Here is a 17,069-nt window from a genome sequence, read left to right as displayed (position 1 = left end):
GGAAAACAATACAGTCTTATAAAATGTAAAATGACGAGACCATTTCTTTTTCAATCATTCTCGAGTCGCATGAGGAGTTGAAAAAGGCTGGAACAAATAGAATTATGCATCTTATGTGGTGGTGTTATTTTCATGAAAAGTGGCCAGACTATTTCAAGTGGCCAAGTGAAGTGTCCAGATATTTAGTGGAAGCGGTGCCCAGTGTTCTCTGACAGAGGACAAGCAGGGCCGGTGACTAATGCCATTATCAGCTGATTGGCCTCAGGTTTAAGGGGCCCTGGAGCCTCTGAAGAAGTGCAGTGGTGGTGGTGGTGGGGGTGGTGGTGGTGGGGGTGGTGTGGGGGTGGTGAAGAACTTAGGGGATGAGGGAAGGTGACTTAAGCAAACTGCAGCAGAGGGGAGGGACGAGGTGGAACGCAAACAAATATGAGTTTGGAGGGTTGGTGGTCAGGTTTAGGGGGTCGGGATGGTTGAGCGTTGGGATGGGGGTGTGGGGTCAAGATGGTTGGGCGTTGGGATGGGGGGTGTGGGGTCGGGATGGTTGAGCGTTGGGATGGGGGTGTGGGGTCGAGATGGTTGGGCGTTGGGATGGGGGTGTGGGGTCGGGATGGTTGGGCGTTGGGATGGGGGTGAGGGGTGGGTGGGGCTAAATGGTAAAAGCCAAAGTCCGGTAATAACTTTGTCTTTTATCTGTCTTGTAAAGCATGAGGACAGACTCAGAAATCCTGTTGGAGGGGTTTTAGAGCCACTGAAAATGGCTTAAACACTGCCCCGCAATAAAAAAGGGACAGGGGCTGGAAACCGTGAGAGAGAGAGAGAGAGAGAGAGAGAGAGAGAGAGAGAGAGAGAGAGGGGGAAGCATCTGGGAAAGAAAAAAAATAGAGAGAAACCTATACAAAAAACGAAAAGCCATATTTAAGGGCAACACTGGAGTTTGGTTGCCTGGGTAACCTGCTTGTCTCCTCACATTCATTTCATTGAGATGTCTGAAAAAGTGCACCGTAGACTAAACAAACCTGCCCTGACAGTGTAGTATAAACACAACGAACAGGCCTATGCAAACACTGGTCCTGTTCTCCACTCTTAGCCTCTTCTGCCTCTCATGACAACATATGTTACAATTTGGGCAGAGCAACAGAAAGACATGTTCTCACAGATACATACATTAACTAATAATGTTATACAAGTCAAATTGGAGTCCGGTAAACAGTGATTTACTTTTCACATGATGAATTCATATAGCTTGAATAGAGCACTGTTTCAAAGGACTGACTTGAAATCTGGAAAACTAAAAGTCTCAAAAAAAATCTCAAACAGGCCGCTGGGGGACAGCCTGCAAAATGACCCTTCACTGAACGTTCCCTGTAGTGTATGCCCAAATACATTGGAATTGTATATTTCACAACAGAGACCACTAACTAACTCCTTCAGCTCATTACTTCCTCTACTCTTTAACATTATGTTTTCCACATCTCCCACAAAGTGGCTATTGTGCTTTTTCCCCGCCATGTGTTTTAGTTGTTTACTGTGTTTGTTTCTTTGACTGTGGGCCCCAGTCGGGTGTCTGGAGTGAGAGTGTTTAGACACTCATTACTCATGCTACTCTTTCATCTAACATTATCACGTCTAAACCCACAAAGTCACCATTTTGTTTTTAATTCCCCCCCCCCCCCACCCCCCCCCCACACACGTTTTTTTGTTTGTTTTGTTTTCACTTTTAAGCTTGATTGTGCATCCCCAAGTTGGGCGGTTTCCACTCACAATGATGCCGGCGGTCCAGGGGTTGAGGAGGAAGACGGCGCACACCAGAAAGGTGCAGGCCAGCACCACGCTGATGGAGAGCAGCAGCCAGTGGCGCAGGCTGACGTACTGCTCCCAGAACAGGAACGGGTAGCCGTTGGGGTAGCTGGGGAGGCCCTGGCGGCTGTAGTTGCCGCAGATGGCCCGGACGCTCTCGATGGCTTCCACGAACTGCGCCGTCTCTCGGAGGCCGTTGAGGTAGAATGGGAACTGTGCGTATTCGATAGGTTCAGCAGCAGGAACTGAAGGAGGATGACAGAGAGAATTTAGTTGGAATAAACTAAAAAAGTTTAGAATTTTAGTCAGCATTTTTTACTTTCAATTTCTGTGAATGTAAAATTAACATAGCCATGAAGGCAAAGCAAAAGTGAGCATTCCATATAGTCCTTGTCAAACTACATGCAAAATGTCAGTGATTTCTCAGTGAAGCATAGTAAATTTCCTGCCATTGAGGACTTGATGACTTTAATTGCAGTGTGTCAATGTCACCTCTAAACCTTCCCCTATGAATACCCTGAAACACATTTACCGCAAGCAGGGGAGTTGGATGAAGTCAAATACCATATTCGGAATCCCCAACATTTTCCCACTGCAACATCCAACCACTCCTACCTGACAAAAAGAATTAAGGCCTATCTTAAACCTGTATCTGATACTTTCCTACCATGTTGACTTTTTTCCCCTTCTCCCTTGTCTCAGCGGTATTCTACTTCTCTCTGGCGTCTCATGGAAACATCTCATTTTCAACCTGTAAACCCAACCTGGTTTGACCTTAGCACTCAAGCTTGGAAGGGGAAGTGGGTGTGTAGTATGTGTGGGAGAAAGTGTGTGTGTATGTGTGTGTATGTGTGTGTGTGTAGGGGGGGGGTCTGTTTCCGTGAAGGCACAAACCCTGCGTCTCTCTCCCACCTGACCAAGTCCGGTCCAGACATCACCACTTGCTTAACATGGTTGTACCCCCCCCCCCCCCCCCCACCATTATAATCTCCGCTATAAATTTACATTAGGACGCTTGCTGGAGGGCTGCCAACGGGAGCACCAGGGGTCCGGCGCTCTCCGCTTGTTATCCAATCACGTTTCCCCAGGCAAAGCCCCCTTTTAACCGCAACTGAAATACCACCAACCAGCATGCGTGTCATAAACCTGCGAGCACTCGCGAAAATTAAACCCACACTGGGTCCTGTTTACATCGCCAGCTATTTCACTGTACTGGCCTCCACTCGGCACACACACACACACACACACACACGCACGCACACTACAGTGTTACTCTGTCAAAAACTCTTATGCTCAGACATGTTATTGCCCTTAAAGACTTTTTAGTGCATTTAGAATGTATGACTAAAATGTGCTTTCAAATTTGAGCTTGATTTGAAAAATGTGGGATGAGACCCAGATGAAGTGTCAGGGCAAAAAAATTCTCAAAAAGAACTTATTTTCTGGTGATATTATATAATATATAACTATACATAAATATATATATATATATAAAACGGTACACTATCATTGTATAATTGTTGCTATACTCCATATTGTCAAATCGCTCAAATTGTTTCAAATTCCCTAAAAAACATCGGTGAATGAGAATCTGGAACTACTTCATAGACATTCAGAGAACCAACCACAACAGGGTATTCAATCAGGCAGCGGTATATTTACATTTTTGAAACAAAAAAAGCAGAGGGGTCCTTACTGCTGAAGCAGTCGTCGGAGAGCGATTGGGTCCTGTCGTGGAACCACTCCGGCGGCTGGGGGCGGATGTTGGCCTGGGAGGCGGCGTAGGCCATGGGGTCGTTGGTGACCCAGGCCGACAGGTAGATGTAGAAGCAGCTGGGGTTGATGATGCCCTCTGCGTCCACGAGCCGCTGCCGGGTCAGCTGCGGGCAGAGAGGAGAGAAGCAGGTCAGGAGACAGAACGGACAGGGCGATGCCGAGAGTTCACTCTAGAAGCTAGAACTCCAGTTAGTGTCCAGTTAGAACTAATAATGTATGGAACAATGGGATGCAGAGTGGCTGTACAACAGATCAACAGATCAGGAATATACTCTATACCCCTTTCTCGTGATTCTTTTCTTTCTTTGTGGATAATGGGGTACTTTAAGGAGAGCTGAGCAGAGGAAGAGAGAGAGAGAGAGAGAGAGACAGAGAGAGAGAGAGAGAGAGAGAGAGAAGATAGATAGATAGAGAGAGTTAGCAAGAGAGATAGGAGGAGATGAGAGAAGAAATAAAAACACAACCAAAAACCAACTCTGTCCTCCTTCATTTTCTGCAGTGAGATGTTAAAAACGCCAAGCGCCACTGCGCTAATCTCTCACTCCTGAAAACCTCCCTTTTCCTGGAGCTACCTCCTGAGAAGGTAAAACCATTACAGAACGGTGGTCTGCGCCATAAATCCACCCCCCTCTCCAAACGCTCAAAGTCAGGGGTGAATGAGCATGTGTGTGTGTGTGTGTGTGTGTGTGTGTGTGGGGGGGGGTTGCGTTGCGTTGCGTTGAAGGGAGGGGGTGTTGGGGAGAGAAAAATTGCTTGAGTTAGCGTAACAATAAAAAAATTGGCCGGAGTCCCTGGGTGCGTCTGTGTGCAGTTAACCTTGCTGTTAACACTGGGGGAAATGCCACCCAGCAAATGGAGTACAGCTATAAAAATAACACAACATCTGTAGAAATGGGCCTAACATTTGCTTCTCCTGACCCCTACGGATAGTCAGAATGCCCGGCGCCACCGCCAGCTCTTGCAAAATGACTTTACACATTTTTTGGCGAACGCACACACACCAGCATACAGTGCGTGGAAAAATACACACATACACACTCTTTGATTCTCTCTCAGACACATTATACACACAAACACACACACACACACCCACACCCACACATTCCAAGACATAGTATAACTATTCCTTTAAATTTGTCAAAGCTTTTAAAAAAGGCCAAGCTAGTTTAGCTGGAATGGACCACACACCCATACCAACCTTTAAAAAAAAAAGCTAGTAGTTGGGGTATGCTGAATGCACCTTTGGTAAAAGTGGTTTCTACTAGTTCCACCACTGCACTCACTCTTTCTATTTCTCTCTCTCTCTCACACACACACACACACCTCTTTCACACACACACACACACATACACACACACACACACACACACACACACACACACACACACACACACACACACACACACACAACGTGTTGCTCCAGTAAGGTGGGACCATGTGATGAAGCTTCCCTCAGTCCATTCAAAAAGGGAACATGGCAGCCGAGTAGAGAAAATAAAAAAAAAACAGGGGGAAGGGGGAGAAAGAGAGGGCAAGAGAGAGTGAGAGAGTGGGGGAGAGAGAGATAGAGAGAGAGAGAGAGAGAGAGAAGGGGGGGGGGGGCGGACTTGGATTCCAAAGATCTGGATTGAATTAAGCAGCAGGATACGCAACAACTGTATGTCTTCAAGCTGTCACGGGAGGCACAGAGTGCGTGGCTGGCGGCCGGGCGGCCCCGCCGCACTACGCTTTCCTCACACGGACAGGAAATGACGTCAGCCGGCCGCACACAAACACCGGTGACGTGTCCAACCCACCCCCCACACACACACACACACACATAAACCCCCCCACACTCCTCTTCATTCTTTCCCACTCTATCAAACACTTTTCAACATGTTACTAACCAAGAGCAGAACGGGAAACAGATTTGGGTCCTGGCGTGTTTCGCCAAAACGTGTGCCTCCTGTTTTTTTGGCTTGCTGTTCAAGTGCATTTTGACAAGTGAACCTTAAAAGTTCAGACACAGAGCACTGACTGCAAGGCATCGCATAGGGGCCCTACTCACCCACTACACACATTAGGCCTTGCAAGTGCTTAAGACAAAACAGACAGCAATAAACACAGATGTCCGTGATGTGTTCAAATCTAAGACATTCTTCCAGAAGCGTCAGCTCACAAGCCGTCTCCGTGCTGTACTGTACTGTGCTGCTGATCTCCAGTCAGGGGTGTTTTTTTTGTAATTCCTTGTGGCATACGAATGGGACAAATGGTTTAAATGAAGAGTTAATTGCTTTTTCAGAGGTGGGTTGTAGCCCCTGTAAGGGCTTTAAATTCCTGGGCTTGGTAAAGCTATCAGGAGGGAGGACTGGGGAAAAAGGGAGGAGGATTGGGGGTGCATTTATATGGCAGGTGTGGTTCCCATGCTGGGCCGCAACCCTCCCTCAAAAAACACAGTGTCATCTTAGGTTGGTGGACTTACCTATAGGTTTTTCACATAGTCTACAAGTGAACACATAGGCTACGAGTAAACACATAGTCTGCGAGTCTACGAGTAAACACATAGTCTGCGAGTAAACACATAGGCTATGAAGTGAGTGACAACTGAGAGTAGTAGACACCACACAACCTGATCTGGCCCAAAGCGGTTGTATGTATCCATGTTTTCAACTAGACTCCTCAAATGCACTTTAAGCAGTTCCCTATAGTTTACTACAACAACAAAAGAATTACTGTACTTCATCAAGCAAAAAGGTTCCCACAAGACTGAGGTCTCTAGTGGTTCTAGCTGCCAGCCTTTCTCCTATGACTATAGAGAACAGAGAAGCCTACAGCAAGGTCTAGTTCCCCAAGAACAAAAATGTAAAATGTGAAAAATGTGTAAAAAGTGCTTCGGAGGATTCTAGAAGACTTGTCTTCATGAGCTGATGAGCTTCTCTTACCTGGTTGTGGTTGATGGGTTTGTCTCTCCTTCCAGTCTGGATCAGCAGTTTGTAGGCCAAGATGCCGTCATCGGTGCCGTTCCTGAAGTCGGCACGCGTGATCCGGCCTGTCTCCCAGTCACGGTCGAACGCTTGCTGTAGACCTGCGCGACAGAAACGGCAAGCACTGACACATGCGACACAGCAAGTTTCAAATTCAAACCACACAGCTCGCACTCCGCTGGAGTCTGTTTTCATTATTCACGCTTCAAAGCCAAGATGCTCCCGAGAAAACTTTCGAAAAATCATCTCATCGTCATTCAAGACACAATGGGCCATAAAATAACGCTGCAAACGCGCCAAAATCCAACAATGTTTAACAACAACAATAGTTACAGTGACAAGTGAATTTATTTGAAATCTCAAATGATCTGATCCGCCGTGTCAGTTTTTAAGGCCATAAACTCCCAGAGTTGCTACATTTCTAAATTCTGCTGACGTTCGCTCAGAGGCTGGGTGGGTAGGTACTGGGTGGGGAACCGTGCTGATACTATACAGTCTACTACTTCTGAGCTTCCACTCCTCCTCCTCCTCCTCTCCTCTCCTGTTTCTTCACTCCCTCCCTCACTCCCCTCTTTACTCCCTTGATTGCCAGTGGCCAATTTCTGGGACACATTGTTTCTGGTCCTGCTTTCATCTCCCTGTCTGCGTCCAATTTGTCGAGCCGTTTCAAAGCGCAGTATTAAAGACGGCTCCCCACCCCTCCCTCTCTGGCATCCACTGTAAAACACACACTGACACAGACAGATGCACACACACACACACACACACAATAACACACACACTCTCAATTGCGCACACACGCAGATGGGAGGATAAACATACTTCACACACCGTTAAATATAGTCATATGTTGAACGAAAAGGCCCCAAATAAAAAGCATCTGATTGGCATTTAAAGATTCTTCTTTGTCTTATGCGACCTGTGCGACACTGAGACGGTTTGGGGGGGGGTTGTCAGTGACAAGTGAACTTTCCCACCCTGCCATTAGTGCAGAGAGACCTATTCAGGAGAGGGCTTACTCAATCTTTGGGTCTGATCTGCCCGGGATTAGCAAAGGTATCTCATAATCCAGAGAGAGAGAGAGAGAGAGAGAGAGGGTGAGCGTGAAAGCGAAAGACAGAGAGAGAGAGAGAGAGAGAGAGACTTTGACTTTTAAAGTTCCTTTATTTGACAGTCAAAAAGGAAACCAGGTAACATTAAATCCAACCCTTAATAAAACCTCCCTCCACCCCCCACCCCACCCTAACTAGGAAACCCAAAAAAAATACAGAGAGAGAGAGAGAGAGAGAGAGAGAGAGAGAGAGAGAGCGAGAGTGCACCCTCACACACCCATCCATAAGCACGCTCTGTCTCAGTGCACCAGCCTGTGAGAGCAAGGCCCGTGCTCTCCTGCTCCACCTTTTAGCACTGTCACTTCTACACCTCCACAGCCCTGCGCTCCACACAGCTGCACCTTGATCAGCCCCCTACCCCCCCCCCCCCCCCCATCCAGCGACATCCAGCCACATCTCACCACCTGTGAGGCTCCAGTTTGAGGACACACACGTAAGGTGAACTCTCCTCGTCTTTCGGCAGCGAGACCTACAGGTCACTGAGACATCTGGGACGGGGCTATTCGCTCCTCAGCTGTGTTGTGCGTCTGACATAACAACAACAAACCCAGACGCACGGCGGACCTCCCAACCTCCCCGCGTGACTTATTGTAATGCGATTTTATTGAAGGACGCAGCTGCACAAGTAGTGAAGGGACCTGCACTGGGCTTTGCTGGGCTGCTGCACGTAATAACAAAGGAACAGACGACACCAGGACATGTGCTGGACAGAACTGGACATCGACCAGAAAACTGAGGTCACTTTCAGCATTAAAACAACATCGCTGTGACCCAACATGGGAAATTCATGAGTGCGTTTGAAATAATGTTTTGCGAGCTGAGCAGAGGCTTTCTTTGAATGTTTATGTGAACTGGGGTGTAGGTTCTCATGGTACTTTCCACCACCAGACAAAAGAACTACACCCACATTCTCTATGGGTCATCAATCAGGGACATCTTTATCATGTAATAACATAATATTCCCTAGAGATGGGAATACAAAAAACTATCAAAGTATAAAAAGTGTGTGTTAGTCAGAAGTGTGTGTTAGTCAGACTGTATGAAGATTTATTATAGTCATGATTTTTCAAGAAGCTCCCGAGATGATAGCTAAAAGAATATGTCAGAAACATCAGAAGTGTGTTTGTGTGTGTGTGTGTGTGTGTGTGTGTGTGATATACAGTATAAGATTGTTTCAGATAACTCATTAATGAATGGCTCAACTAATATCGGACCACTGTCCCAAAAGCCTTATTATAGTGAGGTCTCACTATCATTGTACACACTCTCCAACACCAGCACTGTCTCTCACCTTGCAGCCAGTCGCGGAACAGGTGCAGCCACATGCGTGGCAGCTGGCCATCGTCCTCGCGCAGCACGTACTTGACCGACTCAAAGCGGCTGTGCAGGTCATACAGGAGCCCCTGCACGCGCGGGTAGTCGGCCCGCTGCGTCACCACGTACATGTTGTAGAAGGAGAAGTACTTGAACTGGGCGCCCAGGAAGTCGTACTCGCTGGTCTCGCGCGGCACGATGTCGGTGAGCTCCAGGCCGTCGCGGACGCATGTGGTGCCGTACAGGCTCACGCCCAGCAGGCCCAGGAACAGAATGATCACCACCACCTGCACAGGTAGGCCAAGGCACAACGATCAAGTCAAGGCCAGAATCTCATCCATGGAGCGGGAAAATGTGATGCTTTTTGGCATGTATATTATATATATATATATAATTCTGTATAATTCTGTCATATCAACGACACTACTGAGTATAGCTACAATTGTGATTTTTCAGCTGCACTTGCAGCTCATTTCTCACTTTTAGACAACGAATCAATCGATATACACTACTCACAAAAAGTCTGGGATATTCGGCTTTCGGGTGAAATTTCAGGATGAACCTAAAATCCACTATAACCTTTACAGGTGAACTTAATGTGACCTTCTCTAAACTTTTGAATGTGCATGTCCAACAGTTCAGTGTTTCAGTACTTTGTGTACTGAAATATTAAATTTCACCCGAAAGCCAGATATCCCCAAGTTTTTGTGAGTAGTGTAAATGCATATGGTCCTGTTTAGAAATCTTTAATTATTCATGTTTCCTAAATGTTCTCTTGTACACCTAATGTTACTGAAGTAGAAGTGAGCATCGGTAGTAAAGTATCAGTTTACCAGATATTTATTTTGCCCTTTCTTCTCAGCTACATAGAAAGATGTGACATTGTGAATGAAACTCGGAGGGAGTGTGTGAAACAGTGTGTGTTTGTGTCGCTTACCTTCGTGGTGGGCTGCAGCAGGAAGGGGGCGTAGTGTCTCTCGGCGAACGAGGCGAAGCTCCACCGCCAGCAGGGCGGCTCGGGGCAGGAGTGGTGCACGTGGCCCCGGCTGCCGCCCGCCAGCTCGGATAAGTTGGACAGCAGGTCCCGCGTGGAGCTGGCGCTCGCTGGGGTCTGGCAGGGTGAGGAGGAGGAAGGGAACGCGGGATCGGCGGGCGCCCCCGCATACGAGGTGGACAGGGGCGCGCCGCTGGGCGCGGTGGGGGCGTTGGTGCCGATGCCGCTGCTGCTGGCCGCCCGGTTGGCAGCGCTGCTGTTGTTGTAGTTGTGATGGGCGCCGGTGTTGTTGTTGTTGTTGTTGTTGTTGTTGACGTTAGTGGCGGGTGCGGGCGCGGGGGCTGGCGCCGGGGCGAAGGGCTGCACGTGGATCTGCGAGTGTGGCTCGGCCGTGGTGTAGTAGGCCTGCGTGCGCGGGTCGTACTCGGTGCGCAGCTGCACGGTGGAGCGCATGGTGATCTGCGTCTGCTGCGCGAAGCTGTGGCTGCTGTAGGACGGTGGCGGGCTGCTGTAGGACGGTGGCGGGCTGCCGAAGGAGGGTGGCGGCGGGCTGTAGCGACTGCCGTCCGAGCCGTCCACGTAGGCCTGCGGCTCGATCTGGATCACCCGGTTGGCACATGGGCTGTGAGGAGAGAAGAGGGAAGAAACGATCTTCATGATCTCTTTATGATACACATAAGTCATCTATATACAAAGTACAAACGGATACTACTTGAACAATACCAACAATAACACTAAAATTAAGTTCTACTGTTCTACTATATTCTTATATAATTGTAGGATCCATTTATAGTCACCTTTTCCATTTTTGTGTTTATAGGTCTTATTTATTTTAGCCACTTGGGGGTGTAATTCACTGGGTGTTACATGGGTTCACAGGTGTATATGAACAAGGACACATGGTTCTTACTGTAACTGTAGCCAAACAGGCTCTTCATGCCGTGTGCTCATGATGATTAGAGGCGTGTGTGTTGGAATGAGAGGGGAGGTGCCTGTACCTGACGAAGCAGCAGAAGATGTCGAAGCGGCGGTCCTCTCGGCGGTACAGGTCCATGCTGAGGATGGCGGGGAAGATCAGTAGCACCATGGCGAAGTTAAACACCACCACCACTGCCGCCTGCGTTACAAAGAAACAACAGTGTTTTTGGTTTAGAGACCTGGCGATTTTACAAAGCTTTCTGCACAGAAATGACTATTCACGTATTAACACTGCTAGATCATGCAAGAAGCAATTCATAGAGGCAGCAGTTGTAAACTTCAAAGTGTAGTCAATTATAAGATCATTTCACAGTTCTCACTAACTTTAAAATGCATACCAATGCTTATTTGTATTAGTAGTAGTACAATGAGTGCTTTATAAGTACTCAAAAACGTAATAAACAAGGTTTTCATCCAGTGTTCGCAGTCCAATATTATTCTAACAGGGAGGGAAGGCAAAGACCCCTTCACACATGTCATGGATGGACATGCAGATCTTTGGGCATTTTCGGCAAAGGCAATCTGTCAAGAGCGGCTAAAAACCGACGACTGGGGACGAGTGAGATGGAGCATCGTAACAATCACTCACTCCACTCAGTCTTTATCGGCTCTGCCACGGCGGCGCAGACAGAATGAAAAGAAGCGCTGAGAGGAAAAGAAGGGGGGGGGGGGGGGGGGGGCTGCAGCACGCAGCTAAGCCAGCAGTTGGCAGAGAGGAAGCAAGCGTGTGAGCACGAGGGTGTGTGTCTGTGTGTGTGTGTGTGTGTGTGAGTGTGTGTGTGTGAGTGTGTGTGTGTGTGTGTGTGTGTGTGTGTGTGTGCATGAGTGTGCGTGTGTATGCGCGTCAGTGTGTGTGTGTGTGTGTGTGTGTGACTGTGCGTGTCTCTGTGTGTGTGTGTGTGTGTTTGTGTGCGTGTGTGTGTCTGTCAGTGTTTGGGAGGAATAGGAGCCGGGTGAAGGACAGGGGGAGGAGGCTGAGGCCCTGCCTGCCTGCCTGCCTGCCTGCCTGCCTGGGAGTGGAGCTACTGCCAGACCACCCAACGAGCCACGCAGCCCTGTGGGGCCTGGAGGTGTGAAGCAGGAATCAGGGCTCGTCAGACGACTACGCCCAAACTTGCATGCACATACGCACGCGACACACACACACACACACACACACCTGTGGTTTTGCGTTTAACAGCTTCCAGGAAGAGGCAGCGTTTTGTTGTTGTCATTCCTCCCTCTTTCTTTCCCTTCTTATCCTCTATCTCTCCATCTGTCTGTCTGTCTATATCTATTTGTCTTCAGAGTCATCACTCTTTAGCCAGAAAGTCACTTCCTCAGAACCCTTTTTTTTTTTCAGGGAACTTCATCTATTAAACATCATGCTGTCAAATATGACAGTGGTTTAAACAGTGAAGTTCTAGATTCTAGAAGAATCTCCAAACCCTGGGGGAGTGAGGCACTCTGTGGTCGGTAAATGCCAGGACTGTGAAGAAACCCACACATATATAAAACATGTGGATCTCATGCCGAGGATCCAGAGGGACAGAAATCCGATCCAGTGCTCTGGGAGTAAACAGAATTCCCGGCGCTCCGGTCATCTGTCCACACTTGTTATTCCTGCACCTCTTCACCGAGGGCTGTGGGATGAGTAACTGGCTGACTAACATCTTGCCTGTGTGGTCTTTCCCACCTCGGGCTCTGTGTGTGTTATTGCGGCCACACACACACACACACACACACACACTCGGCACCCACAAATGTGTGAGGACAAACCTCCCACACAGGCTTCTCAGAGCCAAATCACTACTTCAGCAGTCCCATTGTGAAATAGCCACAGCCATTCAGACGAGAGTGCACCAGGCGTTCTCCCTCCCCCTGAGTAACAGAGCTCAGGGTGATAGCCCGGCTAGGTTAGCTGAAACGTATTTGACCTTAACACTGATGGCCACAGAGCGTGCCGGTCTTGATTTGAGACTGTGGAGCTTTTTAGGAAAGAAGCCGGGGGAAGGAAAGGGTGGGGGGTCGTGGTGGAGTGGGGGTGGCGAGATTTGGGGCTCTCCACAGCTGTGCGGCTTTTGCAAGGGCGCTGGTGAGTTCACCTCACCGCAAGTTCAGAGGTCGCGTAGAATGAGAAAGTATGTGGGGGTGGGGGCTGGGGGTGGAGGAGTGGGAGGCGGACCTATAAGTCATGCTAACTCCACGGTCCAACGAGACAAAGCTTTTGGTCAACACCTCCCACCACGGACACATTTTAATGGGCTGATAGAGACACCTTCACACAGCCATTAGTGTTGGAACAAATCTCTACAGCCACAGACGACTGGACACACTTCACAGATCCTCACAGGCAAACATTACAAAAACTATTGAAGCTCCACACAAGTTAGGCTTTATTATAGTGTCTTGAGATACCATCTGCCAGATACAAGACTAAATCTGAGAATTGAAATAATTTGAATATGCAACATTGTTGGAACCGTGCCATGGTTGATAGATTAAAGTTCTTTGCTCAATCTTTTTTTTTTTTTAGAATTTTAATCCAAGTAAATTGTGGGTCAATAACGATAACAACCAAACATCTAGGAGACATCTGGATGTGTGTGCACAGATGGAGACCTATTTCAGAAAACAAGCTTTGGAGTATTGCATTTCAAAGGGGCAACGGGCACAGACAATACACTCACACAGCCACGCTTTCACTCATTCACTCCAGTGCAAGCAGAGGGCCAGCCCGTTAGACCCACGCTCTCATTGCCCCTAATCCATCTCCGTACTCACACTTGCGAGGGCAGACCCCGAGGTGTTCGTGGATCTGCTCAGAGCAAAAGGCCACCTTTAGCCTCCTTTACCGGCATCTGGCTGGAGGGGGCCCGTACCAGTGGTCATTACTTTACTGCCACCCTCACTAAATCAGGCCCTGGCATTTAACCTGCGTGAACTCAATTAAAAGGCCGGTTCCACTTCGGAACAGAACCGACAGAAAGGAGAGAGAAAAAAAAACAGAAAGGAAAGAAGAAAAAAAAACAAAGAAAAACATGCCAGGTTGCTCTTTTGCCCAATGTGGTCATTCATAAATTAAGGACAGATGCGAGTCACGCTAGGACCTCGCACTGCTTAACAACCTCCCACGCAGATGCCACAATCACTCCCCTGCCCTCCTCTCCTCTGACCCCCCCCCCCCATCCACCCTCCCCAACCAACCGGCCACCACCACCACCAGCACCACTACCTCCAGCTCTCTAACCCCCCCCCCCCCCCCCCCCCCCCTTGTCATAGATACCCCTGCCGAGAGAGCCTCAATCTGGAGGGACACGAGCAGGGCAGGCTGCTAGTCAGGCCATCGGGGCGGGCAGGGGATGGGAAGGGAAGGGAAGTGAAGTCTCTTGTTCACTCTCTCTCTCTCTCTCTCTCTCTCTCTCTCTCTTCATCTCTCTCTTCATCTCTGTAGCACTTTCTACAAATCTCACAAACTTATCACATACTGTACATGTTTGACTGTTATGAAATGACACATTGGCTGCAAGGGACCACCTAAGTTTAATACACACAAACACACACACACTGAAAACCTGAAAACACTGACCTGTAGCGAGAAGGCGCGGAGAGCTGGGATGGGGATGAGTGCCGCCATGAAGAAGGCGGTGACATTGCTGATGGAGGTGAGAGCCACGCTGGCACCTGTCCTCTTCAGGCACTCGCCAGTGCGGTCCTGCCACAGAGCACACACACGCAGAGTCACATGATATGTATGGCACGCACACACACACACACACACACACACACACACACACACACAGGTCCAAAATACAGAATATTCCCATTACATTACATATACTCTTATTCTTATCATTGATGAGGTGGACAGTAGCTCTCTTCTGGACTGGCTACTGATTGTCTACAAAGTCTGTCAACTCCATATAGACCAATGGGATGAGACACACACACTCTCACACACACACACACACACACACACACACACACACACACACACACATCTGTGGTCCTTGTTGAGTTCTTTAGTGGATTCATGGCGTCCCTGCATGAACCCTTGACACAGTGGTCAACAGACTCAGCACCTATCTCCTGACCAAGCTGTTCCGTTTGTACATATCGGGTGCAGGGCCTCTGTGACCTTCACGCCAACATTCACAAGGTCACCTGCCACTCCAGCAGGTGTCTAAACAATGCGGTCGGTGTGGCGAGATGAACGGCAGCCACCAACGTCAACATCTCCCAAAGCGCGGCGTGCAAACGAAGGCGGGGAACGAGGACGGAGCAGGCCGCTATTTGCCGTCGTCAGCATGAGCGGCCAAGGGAGAAAACAGCGACTTCACACAGTCAGCAAACAGGATCGCCACAGACGCGAACGGCTTTGGCCAAAGCACACACGCTCTGAAATGCGCACTTCTTTCCAAAATGGTAAAGTGTGCGTTACGCTGTTTTGGGCCAGAATATTATGTTACAAAACACTGTGATGATTTAGGAGGCGAAAGAGGAAAGAAATTGGGATATTGTTTGAGCTTTCTTGATGAAGCCAACGTTGCCTTCTTAACACGCAAGTATTCTGTTTGCTGTAACATGAAAGCTCTGATGTACCTTGCATATGTGTGCGTGTGTGTGTGTGTGTGTGTGTGTGTGTGTGTGTGTGTGTGTGTGTGTGTGTGTGTGTGTGTATTCTGTTTGACTTGGAACAAGCCAAGACCAGGATTGCTATAAGGTGGAGCTACACCACCAGACCCCACACAACAGTGATAAATGCCATAAGGATGTAGCCAAACAACACCCACACAGCACAGCTACTCTACAGGCAAAAAACAAACAACTTGATTTCTGTGATTGAAATGCAAACCACAGTGTTTAAAAAGATATCTATCTGCTGTTGTGCCACTTTTAATAAGTGTAAAAGCAAATCTGTAGATTTGTGCTGAGAATACTAAGACCACAACACAATTAACAAAAAAAAAAACAGCTCAACAGTAGTATTCCCTTTGGAAAACATCATCTGGACGTTTAGCTCGATAGTAATTTAGGCCGTTGACGATTGTTCTCATTTACCAACTGGTGAATGAGGAAAGAGGTTTCTTTTTAGAAACTTAAAGTGTAAATCTCTACAGCCCAAATACAGTCAAACACTGATTTGGAACACTGGAACAAATGGATAGAATGTTCCAATGAAATAAAAGAAAACAGATAAGTCTGTAAAAATGGAAGCAAACAAGAAAGAACAAAGTATGAAAAAAAAAAATACAAAAGAAAGAAAGAGAAAGAAAGAAAGAAAGAAAGAAAGAAAGAAAGAAAGACACGTTAGAACAGCCTGCTAAATGTGCTCAATTGTGTGGGTTAATTTAAACCTTCTCTTTGAACGAGAGAAAGCCACGTATCACTGAATTCACAGTGACAGCATAATGATCCCAGCTCTGCATAAAGGCTTTCTGCTCTAATCCACAGTTATGTGGCTTTTAAGATGGAGAAAATGCTTAATTGCCTCCCACCCCTAAAACCGACCGCCGAAACAGCTCGGAGCCACATTCATGATATGCTCATGCCCACGCTATAAGGATAGGTGCCATTTTGTTCTTCATCTCTAGTCATCATAAGAGTTTTTTGAAAGACACCACAAACCTTACCAAACTCCACCCTCGAGGACAAACACAACAGACCCCACCCCCCACCCCCACCCTCACCCCTAACACACACCAACTCCCACAGACAGACTCTTCAGATTCTTTGCTACCCCACAGAGCTGTGGATATGAAAACACACCACAAAGATATGCATACACACAAACACACAAACAGACCGACACACACACACACACACACACACACACACACACACACACACACACACACATCTGCGGTCTCTTTGTTAAAGTGTTGAGGACGTGCAGGCCCACACACAGCGCGGCTCATCCTGTGCCCCTAAGACAAGAGGGATCATGTTTTCCCCTTCCAGAGGGAACTATTTACTTTTCATCTCAACCATGCAGGGCACAGGGAGATGGGGAATCAGTGGCGGGGAGAGGAACAGGAAGAGGGGGTGGGAACACAGACGAGAGAGAGGGGGGGTGAGAAGGGGGGAGGAGAAACTAAGGGAGGAGGGGGGGGATTACTGGAATCCAACAAAGGCACCTCTCTCATAATACCAACA

At 48.1% G+C, this 17,069-nt stretch overlaps 1 protein-coding gene across 2 annotated transcripts in view; it reads right to left on the bottom strand.

Moving 5' to 3' along the window:
- The window catches only part of ptch1 (patched 1), a 53,543-nt gene that overhangs the window by 11,510 nt on the left and 24,964 nt on the right, over nucleotides 1–17,069 (bottom strand). The window contains exons 12-19 of one of the 2 annotated variants that reach the window (XM_042070336.1): nucleotides 14,503–14,628; nucleotides 10,955–11,073; nucleotides 10,158–10,578; nucleotides 9,900–10,118; nucleotides 8,940–9,249; nucleotides 6,495–6,637; nucleotides 3,494–3,677; nucleotides 1,762–2,042 (exon numbers count right to left, since the gene is read on the bottom strand). In XM_042070336.1, coding sequence (XP_041926270.1) covers nucleotides 1,762–2,042; nucleotides 3,494–3,677; nucleotides 6,495–6,637; nucleotides 8,940–9,249; nucleotides 9,900–10,118; nucleotides 10,158–10,578; nucleotides 10,955–11,073; nucleotides 14,503–14,628 — 1,803 coding nt within the window. Of the gene's footprint in view, nucleotides 1–1,761; nucleotides 2,043–3,493; nucleotides 3,678–6,494; nucleotides 6,638–8,939; nucleotides 9,250–9,899; nucleotides 10,579–10,954; nucleotides 11,074–14,502; nucleotides 14,629–17,069 lie in introns of both variants that reach the window. The other variant, XM_042070335.1, reaches the window with a different exon arrangement.

Source organism: Alosa sapidissima, chromosome 18, assembly GCF_018492685.1.
Source record: "Alosa sapidissima isolate fAloSap1 chromosome 18, fAloSap1.pri, whole genome shotgun sequence".
Taxonomy (NCBI): domain Eukaryota; kingdom Metazoa; phylum Chordata; class Actinopteri; order Clupeiformes; family Clupeidae; genus Alosa; species Alosa sapidissima.
Note: the sequence above shows the minus strand (reverse complement) of the source record. Positions and strands in the feature narration are given on the sequence as shown.